Source organism: Phragmites australis, chromosome 14, assembly GCF_958298935.1.
Source record: "Phragmites australis chromosome 14, lpPhrAust1.1, whole genome shotgun sequence".
NCBI lineage: Eukaryota > Viridiplantae > Streptophyta > Magnoliopsida > Poales > Poaceae > Phragmites > Phragmites australis.
The window spans coordinates 18,442,697-18,455,035 of NC_084934.1; the positions used below are offsets into that span (position 1 = coordinate 18,442,697).

The window sequence follows — 12,339 nt, forward strand, 5'->3', positions numbered from 1 at the left end:
ACTGTAACAATATTCGGTTTATGCTTTTGTTGTAAAGTTAATCTACTTACAGACTTATAACTTAATTTAATTACTCGCTCTTTATTATGTCTTATGATGATGTGCTTGTTGTAAAGGCGTGTGTTCTGATCTTGGGCACAAAATACATGTCGGAACTACCGGGGGTGATATTCTGGTTAATCGTGTAGTCATGATTACACAAATGATCAACTTAATGATTAATTAGAATATTATCTATACGGTTCCTCACACAAGCAATGCATGAAACGAAGGATGAAGACGATGTATTGACAAAATCAAGCGAAAAAGATATCGGTGCAAGTAACAAAACAGTCCAAGGGATCGAAAATGGGAAAGACTTGTCAGCGATCAGGATCGCAAGACGAAGTACACGTGTCAGTATCATAGTGCTTGCTTAAGGTGTAAGCAAGTGGCGAGTCACACTTTGAGAAATGTGCAGAGGATTTTATGGTTAGGCCTCAAAACTGTAGGAGGACTCGAGGAGTATGTGGAGGCGAAGCTAAGTTGTGAAGACGTCACGACCGTTCGATGGATGAAGCAAAAAATAGACCAAAATACTCTCAATGATAGGTTTGAGTGCACGACAAGAGAGGAGTATTTTAGTAACGAGCTAGGAAACTTATGAGTCAAATTTCCTAAACCTATAAATATAGAGGTAATGCTATGAGAGAGTTTGAACCAGCCACTTGAGCCCCTTATACCACACATTTGAAAGCCTATTGCTAGTGTTTTAAGGAGATGAAGACGAGTGCTTAGCCTATGTTATAGGTGAGAGTTTTTAGAGAAAAATCCTTATAATCTGTCTAAAATAAAGCTGACCTCTTTAAATTTATATTTTTGCATATGCTTGAATTCTCTTCCTTCTAGTATCTCTATTGGTTCCCTTGCAAGTTTGCAAGTTTTTCTTTTTCGGTTGTGATTTTCTTTTTCTTTTTTGCGCTAAAGCCAGAAGCCTGCTTCTGAGAAAATAAACTAAAGCTGAAAAGTTCGCTGAGAGACGCTTTTCTGAGAAGCTATGTGTTGAGAAGTTAAAAACTGTTATAGAAACTAACAGCCTATTTACAAAAGTAGCTTTTTAGACAAGCAAAAACACAACTTTTCATATAAGACTAAAAACATAAGCCTAAACAAACAAACCCTAAGAATCACAAGAAATCCCTTTCTGCTATGAAAGGGTGGATTATATTTCTAGGCTATCCTCTTGACTTTAAAGAACTACATTTTATTCAGCAAGTTTGAAACTGCTACACTGGCATTCCTCTTATCGTAGTTCGGCTTAGGTCTTAGTTGAAGTATTGATAGATGATCCCCTATAAATCCCTAGAAGCATGGTCATCAAGCTTGGCAGAGAGCTAGATGGGGATGGTAGATCTTGGACCTTTCCGGTCTATATCTTCAACACTGTGATGGCTGATTTTGTACCCTCAGATGAGGATGATCCTCCTGCCAACAATGGCAATTCTCATCCATTCAAAGGTCCCATCCTTCCATTAGAACATGAAGTTGTGACTCAATTGGCTTATCAGCCTTTTGGACATGAAGAAATCCACAACCAGACTCAACAATGCCGATTGATCAAGTTTCTGAAGCAAATTCTTTTAATCAGCCATCTTCATCAGCTACTCCTTTTGTGCAAGCCTCTGCAATAGAAAGAAACATTGAGGTCACAAGTATGCAGGATGGGAATTCTAGTCAGATGGTTACTAACATGCAGAGCTCTCAACTGATGACTGTCTTTCAAGAGAATGCATGTCTTCAATTTGAATCACACAACTCAAGCAACCGACTAAATGTAAATTTTGATGCAATTGCAAGTTTTATGGCTGATTATCTAAGGATGGCTATGGAAAGATTTATGCAGTAGCCACATAGCAGTGCAAGAAACATATTCACACTTTCAATCCCAGTATCTCTTATCAAGATCAACCTCAATGAGAGCAGTGCTACAATTGGTACCTCTACTCTATCTGAAGCTCAGGAAACCTTCATGACCCGTACTCGGACAGAGGTCCAGAAGATAACATAAGTAAGCTAGGATGATCTCATAAAAGCAAGCTCAAGAATCAACAATCCTCTTCACCCGACATAGATAGAAAGCTCAGAATCTTCACAACCTCCGTTTGAAATCAAGGACATCTATTCTGACAAGCCAGTAATCACTAGAGTTTTTATAGGAAAAAATACAAGAATAAGAAGGATGGTAAGCAAGTTAATACAGTTGAGGATCACATCTTCCCAGAATCTAATGAAGAATATGTTCAAGAAGAAACTGCTACAAAACGACCTGGTGTGTCAAAGGCAAGAAAGAGAGCTGTTACTCTGATAACTGACAGAGGAGAAGTAAAAGATTTCAGAACATGCTTGATGGACATAAGGCAGGCCAAAATAATGATAATCAAAAGAGGGCCATAAGAAGCAGGGCAAATTTCAAAAGAATCCCCCCAAAAAAGCCTCTTTGATGCTAACTCCCTTCAAAATAGTTTCAATTCTGCAGTTGATTTTCCTAGATTAGCAGTGTTAGAAGATTATAGCAAAATGGGTTTGACTTATCCTGGGATTCCAATATTGCAAACCCAGTTGGTGGCTTTAGAAAGATGCAACTTATCTCCTTTGGAGATAATAGGAGAGCTTCTCGTGGCAAGAATGGAGGAGGCTACATGTGGGGAACCAAGTACAAGAAGTGACCAGGACATGATCATGACTGAAGGAAGCAGCACCCAGCTTACTGATATAGTCAGCCATGGATAAAAATATTAGATTTTGTGTCCAACAGGAGATGCCCTGCCTTATTTTGTTGTTTTCATCACTCTGTCAGTTCTTGTGATGAGGGGTGTACTGAATGGTTACCTATGGTACATGGTTTATGGGTTTCTTTCACCTATCGTTGGACAAGGAACATTAATCTACATTATGATCTGAACTATAACATTTGCTTTAAGTGGGTTCCTTTCTTGCCCCTTTTGATTTGGTCTCCATTTTCTGAGATGTTATACTTGTGTGATTTGTGGTATTGGAAAATTTCTCTGAAATATATTAATATTCTAAAATAGTGGCATTCAGTTTATTCCGATATCTTGTTTTGCTAGATAATTAAAGGACTGTCTCATATTGGATTGTTTTCATGGATAATCACTCTAAACGAAGCTGGAATATTCTAAACTAGAACATTAGAGGTATCAACTCAGAAGACAAATGCAATGTCGTCAAGTCTAAGATCGAGGAAAGTGCTTGTGTGATTTATTGTATTCAGGAAACAAAAAGAGAGCATTTTGACCACTCTTTCATTAAGACACTGGCCCCTAAAAATTTTGATAAATTCGCTTACTCTCCATCTAGGGGTGCCTCTGGTGGTCTTCTTATGGGTTGGAACAGCTCTATCTTTGCTAGTGAGATAGTAGAAATCTCAAGATTTGCCATCACAATTAATTTCACCTCAAATCACAGTGGATCTACTTGAACTCTTATTATAGTCTATGGGCCCTGTCAAGGGCTAAAAAGAGATGATTTCATCAATTGGATGAACAATATTAGTATTGATGATTCCCAAAATTGCATGTTCATTGGGGATATTAATTTCTATAGAGCTCCAACTGACAGGAATAGAGATGGAGGAAACCTGAACGAGATCTTCATCTTCAATAATATTATTAGCAACTTGGGTGTAATCGAAGTGCCTCTCAAAGGGAGAAAATACACTTAGAGTAATATGCAAGACAACCCTTTGTTAGAGCAGTTAGATTGGTGCTTCACCTTAGTTAATTGGTCTTCTAACTTTCCATACACTCTGCTTCTGCCTCTTGCTAAGCCTTTGTCTGATCACATCCCTTGCATGGTGCAAATAGGCACTTCCATTCCCAAAGCTCTAATTTTTAGATTTGAGAACTTTTGGATTGACCACCCAGGTTTCTATGAGACCGTGGAAAGAATTTGGAACTCTGAAGTGAGAACAAGTAACAATGCTATCAAAATTTCAGCAAAATTCAAATTTTTGAGAAGAGCCTTGAAAAGGTGGAGCAAAGGAATTTCTAAGCATAATAATCTGATAAAAGAATGCAATTCAATTTTGAAAATTTTGGACAAGCTTGAAGATCAAAGGCATCTTTTCCTTCAGGAAAGAAACTTTGGATCAATTCTTAAGAATCATATCATCAGATTACTGCAGTATAAGAAAGAATATTGGAGGAAGAGGTATACTACTAGATAGATAATTTGGGGATGAAAGTACACAATTTTTCCATGTTGCTACTACTGAGAGATTCAGACATAATACAATCACAAGCTTAGAATCTCATGATAGGAGAATGGTGACTAACCATTTAGGAAAAGCTGCAATTCTTTTTTAAGCTTACATAGCTAGAATGGGAACCTCCTCCAGCCCAATGATGCACTTCAATCTAGATGTTCTTATGGTGAAGCATGAGAACTTAGAACATCTATCTAAACCCTTTAGTAATAATGAAATTGACAGTTATATATCAAATACCCAATAATAAATCTTCTGGACCAGACGGGTTCAATGGATTTTCCTCAAGAGCTGCTAATACATCATCAAAGAAGACTTTTATGCACTATGCAATGATTTTTTTCAATGGCAAACTTAGCTTGCAGGCCATCAACAGTTCCTTTATTACTCTTATTCCAAAAAATAATAATTCAATTGGGATAAGGGTACACAATTTCAGGTTATCTCCTTAATGAATTGTATTCTGAAACTGCTCACCAAGCAAATAGCAAATAGCTACAGTCAGTAATTATTTCAATCATCCATCAAAATCAATATGGTTTTATAAAATACAGTCTGGCATGGGCTTTTGAGTATATATATCAATGTCAACATTCAAAGAGAGATTGTGGTTCTAAAATTGAATTTTGAAAAAGCTTTTGATACTATTAAACATTGCACTATTTTAAATATGCTTTGTCAGCTTGGATACAATGACAAATGGCTAGATTGGACTCAAAGAATTCTAGACTCTGGTACATCAGCTATTCTCCTTAATAGTGTCTCTGGAAAATTCTTTCATTGTAAAAGGGAAGTAAGATAGGGTGATCTTTTGTCGTCTCTTCTATTTTTTCTAGTTTCTGAGCTGCTTCAATGCATCATTAACCAGGCTCACAAGAAAGGCCTTTTCAGCCTCCCAATTCCTATTGTGGGCACAAATAATTTTTCTATTATTCAGTATGCAGATGACATAATTTATTTTTGAAGGCCTCTCAAATGGAATTATTTTGTCTTAAAGGAATCATGTAATCTTTCACTCAATCATCTGGACTAAAAGTTAATTACTCAAAGTCTTGTCTCATACCATTGAATCTTAGCCAAGAAAATGCAAAGTGTATGGCTGTTATTTTTTGTTGTAAATTGGGTACCCTACCCTTTACTTATTTAGGTATGCCCCTTGGAACTACAAAACCTAGAGTTGAAGACTATGCTCTCTCATAAATCAGACTGAAAGAAGGTTAAACTCCACATCATCACTTCTCTCTCATGCTAGCAAATTGCAACTAACCAACTCTACCATCTCTTCTCTCCCAACTTACACAATGTGTACCCTGAAAATTCCAGTTACGGTGATTAAATACATAGATAGAGCAAGGAGGCACTGCCTATGAAAAAGGTCTGATATTAATGCAAAAACCAAACCCTTAGTAGCATGGAATAAGGTGTGCAAACCCAAATCCAAAGGTGGGCTAGGTGTTGTGAATCTCGGAAATCAGAACAATGCATTATTGCTCAAACATCTGGAAAAATTTTATAATCAGAAAGACTTACCTTGGGTTAAACTGCTAGTGGTACATATTACCAAAATGGTCAAGTGCCCCGTGCCTCTACTGAAACAGGTTCCTTCTGGTGGAAAGGTGTTTTAAGGCTTAGTGACTTGTTCAGGTCATTTGCTACATGTTCTAACATGTGATTATTCTATATGTCTGATCAGAACAAAGCAAATTTGCCACTTCCAAAAGACTTTTTTCCTTTGCAAAAAAAAATTCTCAGTGGTAGAATTTCTAAGGAATAATAGTATAGAAAGGTAGTTTCACATTTCTTTGTCAGCTCAAGCATATGAAGAATATATTAAACTGCAAGAACTCATCAAGATATGCAAATACAGGAGAATGATAAGGATAGTTGGCTTTATCTTTGGGGATCACAAGTGTACTCTTCTAAGAAATATTAGAATCTGTCTTTGGGGATCACAAGTGTACTCTTCTAAGAAATATTACAATCTGCCTTACAAGCACATCTCTCCCCCGACAACCTTTCAAATGGATATGGGATTCTAAATGCTGTAATAAACTTAGAGTTTTCTCTTGGTTACTCTTGATGGACAAACTCAATACAAGGAACATTTAAAAAGGAAAAACTTCAAAATGAATAATGACAATTACAATTGTGTGCTATGCAGACTCCAAATTAAAGAAACGGTCTTCCATCTCTTCTTTGGTTGCAACTTCAGCATGAAATGTTGGAATTCCGTTGGCATTGATTGGGATTTCTCCAAACCATTCTTTGAAATGATGATAAAAGCTAAAAAAAATCTACATATGATCTTTCTTCATGAAAATCTTCATTATTAGAGCTTGAAATATTTGGAAACAGCGAAATATCCTTATCTTTGAGGACAAACATCCGAGTTTTCAACTCTGGCAGATGAACTTCAAGGAGGAAATCTTGCTTCAAGCTCACAAAATCAAGGAAGATAAAAGACATGTGACTCTAGACTAGATTTCATCTTTTCAGTAGAGGGTCCTTGTTTTCTAGCTTTCTTTCTTCCCCCTGCCCTTCTGGTTTGGGTTCCCTTACTCTTGTATAGTTTGAGTTTCCCTCTATCTATCTATACAGTTTCCTTTTGTTTTTTATTATTATATATTTATCATAGTAGGGGACTCTCCTACTATTTTTCCGTAAAAAAATGTGGAATACAGATGTCCGTGAACCAAAAATATAGAAGCAACAACATATAAACAACTGGAGCCACAACAATACAGAACCACAATATTTGCCATTTTGCATAACTTAATTCGGTAAACAGAGCGCAAGCTCAATCAAGGAGCTCTGAAGGATGTAAACTTGCACACGACACAATCCTCTCTATACAGAACACCATCGATCTGTGATACTAAACAAGTTCCATAATAACAAATCACAAGTCGCAAATCACCTCTGGAGGAATTTACGCAAACTGACACAGTGCAAATTGCGCCTATATGACCCCAGGAGCCAACTTTTCCCACATTAACACCACAACAGAAACAGGTGATTCAATTGCTACTAACGTGCTAACAACCGCGACCTAAAATACAACAATTGAATCACTTTCATCCCCGAATCACAGTAGCTGCTACTAAGAACAGCGAGCTCGCCCTAATTATCCAGATCACACGATGCTAACAGAGAGCCCAAGTAGCGTGTAAGAGATAGGGGAGCGGTGGTACCTCAGGCCTCGGCCCTGCGGCAGCTGCTGCGGCGCCGCTAGGACTGAGCGATGTGGCCGTGGCGGCGGCGGACCTGGAGAAGGTCCTGGAGAGGTTTGGGGAGGCGGAGGCAGCAACGGAGCCTTCGAGAGGGCCCTGGAGAGGGTGCGGGACTCCGCCGCAGCGGCATCGGCGGCGCGCCACCGCGACATGGTTTCCTTCCGCTCGCGCTTCGAAGACCTCTCGGCGACTCGGCGGCTGCGGAGGCGAGGCTGAGCGGAGCAGGAGATGGTTATGGTGGCTCATTCACGGGTCCATGGGCACGCGCCGCGCGGGGTCCGCCCGCATATACAACGCGCCGCGTGTTCGGTCTGACACATGGGCCCTCCCGCGCTCCCGGCCACAGCCTCAGCCCGCGGCTGGGCGCGGTCCACCTCGGCCCGTGCACCGACCGCGCTTGGAACGGAATGGACGCTGTCCGGTTCGGGCCTCGCACCGGAGAGGAACCCAAAACCCAAAGTCTCGAACCCACCGATCGGCTTATCCCCTCCGCACTATGCGAGCAGGGCTGCAGGAGAAGACGATACAGGCGAAGCGCGCCACTGGGGGAGAAGATGGAGCTGATGCCCTCCTCCCGCTTCATCCTGTCCTCTTGCAACCGTGAGGCCTCCTCCTCCTCCCAAAGATTACTTCCCTAGATGCGCGTCGTCTTGTTTGCTTGTTCGTTTCTTTCACCGCCCCAAGTTTGATTATGGAGTTCTGCCTTGCGATTCTTGCAGGGCTGGTTGCTCCCTCCAGGACGGCGTCCGTGAGTGTTAAGCGCAAGGGGAAGAGGGGAGTAGTATGGTAACCCTCGTTTAGCCGTTGGAAATGCTTGCTCATGCCATGTGTGCTGTTGTTGCGCAGCTCTTTGGTTGCTAATCTGCTTGTTCGTTAAACGCGCTTTTGCACGTCCCATTGCACATTTTTATCGAGAATTATGGTGTTGTCAGTGTGTACAATGGTGTCCTGAGTGGACACTCTTGCTGTGCAAAAACTCCAGTGTCTTCGGTGGCGACGGAGCGGGCTGCAATGTTGAGAGCAAGGGGGTGATAGAGGGGAGAATCAGGAGGAGAGCCCTTGCTTGGCTGCTGGCTTCGCCAGCACTGTCGGTGGCGTTCTCGGCCTATGGGAAGACTAAAAGCATGAACCCTTATGACGAAAGGCGGCTGCTTCAGCAAAACAAGAAGATTCAGGAAGCCAACCGTGCCCCTGACGATTTCCCAAACTTCATCAGAGAAGGTAAGCAATCGTATTCCTGATCTGTGGCTTACAAGTTATGGGCCATAGACTGTCTATTGTAGATAACATAGCTGTAGTTTACTATGCGGTTTCTTTCATATGTTGTTTGCAACATTTTACTTGATTAGACGTAAGTTTAGGGGAAACTAAAAGTACACAAGCAAAGCATATTTTTCACTGTCAAACAAAGGATGTTGAACTTCTTTCCCATACCTGTCTCTAATTTGATTTATAAGTCAGAAGCGAATTTTGAAATATCATATTGCCCCAGTTTAATTGGTTTTTGGTTATTTAAGGGTGTCTGTACAGATAGAATCTCCATATTCAAGGTGTTCTCTGTGGGCGGACCCCTACTCATGGGTCCATGGGCACGCCGCGGGGTTATTCTATCTTTCAATCCGCGAATAACATGAAAAATAATATGGAGATTGTATCTGTACTGCTGTACATTACAAAGAGTGATATCTTGCTGAGTTGCTGTATGAGCTATAGAAATAAAGAAAAGTACATTTACTTTTAGTGTAGGAGAACAGTGCAACGTAATTTTGTTAGAAAGTATGCCATTCTTTGAAAAACTAAAGAATTTGTAAGAACAAATCAAGTTTTTCTGTAGCAGATGATAATGTTATTGTCTTTGAAAATAACACTTATTTCTTTCTCTTAAATATCACATCATATTTACATGAAGGAATGATGCAATGTCCTTAATGACTTAGTCCTTACATTTATGTGTCAGAGCATAACCGTCATAAGAGAATTTTGCGCTATGCAGAAGAACTGTAAACATTCTTTCAAGTTTTAAATTCAGATGCTATTAATACAGAATAGAACTGTAAAGTTAACTTTAGGGCAATGGAGTGCATTTCAGGTTTTGAGGTCAAAGTTGTGACATCTGACAACTTCATAACGCGGGACTCTGGACTAATGTATGAGGACATTAAAGTTGGTACAGGTGACTCTCCAAAGGATGGTCAGCAGGTTCTTCCTCCAAAGCGACAGTTTTATTTTCTTCTGTTCAATTAAAATGTATTCATCTGTGCAAGATCAATATATTAGTGTTTTGGGATATGAATAAATTATCTGTTCTTCGCATACTAAATATGGGTACTCCCTCCAGTCACAAATACTTGACATTTTGGACAAGATTCAGCCAAACTTTTGAAACTTTGACCATCAATAACTTTTAAAATATTTAGTTTGGAAGCATAAAAATCATATGTGTAGATTTGTCTTGAAGAATACTTCCATAATCTCGTAAATTTATTAGATTTTATAAATATATTTTAGTAGAAGATAGTGGTCAAAGTTACACATTGGAGAATGTGTTATGTCCAAAACGTCAAATATTTTTTTACTGGAGGAAGTATGTTTGAAGATGTGTGCCAAAAAGATCTCAATCTGGTCCACTTTAACTGTGTTACTACTTGCTATGTTTGGCCTAGTTGGTTATTTCTCTGTTATGCTGCTAAAGGATGATCTTAGATAATTCTATTGCTAACACGTATTTACATTCACTATAAGAACCAAGAAAACAGTTTTACGTTGCTGCAGAATATGTGACTAATGTAGTTCACTTCTTTTAGTGTGTATTTCTAGCATATCTTTCTATTTGCAAGATACCGACTTTCTTCAGTTGAACTACAGATTGTATTTCACTACGTGGGCTACAATGAAGCAGGACGAAGGATAGATAGCACCTATATTCAGGGTTCACCTGCCAAAATTCGGTTAGGGAACAAAACACTAGTTCCAGGAAAGTATTCACTGGTTCAATAGTCCTTTCGTGTGTTTTTGTTTCCTGAACCTCTGATGCAACTATTACTATTTTAGATGCTTGCTGGGGTTGCATTTGCAAAGCCATATTGGAATATATTACTCTGATGAATTTGTCGAGACATGGAGTTATAACAGATCATAGCTCATTTTAGACATTGATACTTCAGGTTTTGAAGAAGGAATACGGGACATGAAACCAGGTGGTAAGAGAAGAATTATTATACCTCCAGATCTTGGTCCTCCTGTAAGTTACTATCTTTGTTTACTTAGCAGGCTTGTGCTTGTTTATTTCCTTTGTATAAGTGTATTTACCTTGTGCTTTTGTTCCTGTACTTCATATTGCAATAATAATCTCTGCCCTTTTCCTGTCATAAATATTTATTATGTAATATATCATGTAAAAAATCGTGTGTGAATCATATCTAGTACCTTAACTTCTTGAGAAGAGCCCAGAAATAAGAGGGAATTTTTTTAATGAATAAATTATTTATTATTCTAATCTAGATTGTGGTATATGTTGGCAGCATGTATGCATCGTTTTGGCATTTTTCTAGTCTTACTATATTTTTCTTTTTTCATGAGGAAACACTAGGGAGAGGACCGTACTGAAAGGATAAGCAAAAGCACACCTGTGCTAAGATATTTACAGCAAAATAAAAGGGAAAATGAAAACAACTAAGAATGCGAAAATTAGTCAGACCGTTGTGCAATGTCAGCTTCAAGTTCCCTAAATGACTTAGTTAAATAAGCTCCCATCTAGATCTGGGTTAAAGAAGTTCTCACCTGGACCTGATTTAATACTTCGAATGATCAGTATCTGTGGCTTTTATGTGATAGTCAAATGATCGATAGAAAGAATACAAATAACGACAAAAGAAAAATAAAAGAGGAAACTTGTACCTGGGGATTTTTTCATACAATATGTCGCATTGGCCTACAATGGCTACAACAGAATGCCCTCTCGGGTTATATCATCTTTGAGAGCTTTCTGATGCTAAATATCATCTGCAGATGTACCGTACATCATGTACAAGCTGACCAGTGACTGTTAGCAGCCAACATGATATGCCGTCTCTGACATCTGTATTTCCTCTGTTGAAGGTTGGGCCATCGACGTTCTTCAGTGCGAAGCAGTTCGAAGTATTTGACGTTGAGCTACTGGCAGTGCAGGATTGCCAGCGGAGAACGATAGCCTTCTACTCTGATGTTGTATGCAACTGACAACTGAGCATCAAATCATCAAGTCTCCACCGGTAGGACATTGCATCTTCGTTCGTTGGAAATGACAAAAAAATTGTTACTGGTCGGAGCTGTTGTATAGCCCAGCTGCTGTAATTGCCACAGTAAAGGCAACACCAATGGATGTAACTGGTGTCATCTGATGATTATTGGCAATGGCAGCGTATTATCTTGTTTGTCATGCATCTCGTGACGATGGGATATTCACCTTTGTTGTGCCTTCTTAAGTTGACATGTGTGCCTTGATGATGCTTCACAAGGAGATAGATGACTTCAACTTGTGGAGCTCCTATTGCAGTAGGAAGAAGTAGCGATGGACGCTTCGGCCCCCTCTACCCATGGCGTTCTCCATAGCCCCACGCCGGCACCTGCACCGGGTTCGGCGGCTACCCTCCGACCGCGCCTTCGCTCTCCAGGCCGGTTCACCCACCCTCCGAGTCCTCTCGAACGCTAGGATCTCAATCGCTATCTGCTTCGCCGTTCGTGCCGCGAGTCTCCGCCTGCGGCCACTCCAATGAGCTACGGTGGTGTGACGACAGCCCGTCCTCGGTTTCTTCCAACCGATTGTCTCTGGTGCGTGGTGTGACCTATCGTGACGTGCTGCTAAAG

The 12,339-nt window shown here is 39.9% G+C and overlaps 1 protein-coding gene and 1 long non-coding RNA gene across 2 annotated transcripts; one reads left to right on the top strand and one right to left on the bottom strand.

Annotated features, from left to right (window-relative positions):
• Window positions 1-1,022: 1,022 nt before the first annotated feature.
• On the bottom strand, window positions 1,023-7,578 carry LOC133890712 (uncharacterized). The gene is made up of 3 exons (XR_009904091.1): window positions 7,456-7,578; window positions 1,978-5,869; window positions 1,023-1,661 (listed from the first exon to the last, which is right to left on the bottom strand). It is a non-coding gene; the product is annotated as an uncharacterized LOC133890712 (long non-coding RNA).
• On the top strand, window positions 7,441-11,911 carry LOC133890711 (uncharacterized). The gene is made up of 7 exons (XM_062331213.1): window positions 7,441-8,094; window positions 8,214-8,280; window positions 8,477-8,715; window positions 9,584-9,693; window positions 10,360-10,465; window positions 10,656-10,735; window positions 11,593-11,911. Exons 1-7 carry the CDS (start codon window positions 7,506-7,508, stop codon window positions 11,710-11,712), a joined length of 1,311 nt encoding a protein of 436 aa, XP_062187197.1. The 5' UTR covers window positions 7,441-7,505; the 3' UTR covers window positions 11,713-11,911.
• The last annotated feature ends 428 nt before the right edge of the window (window positions 11,912-12,339 follow it).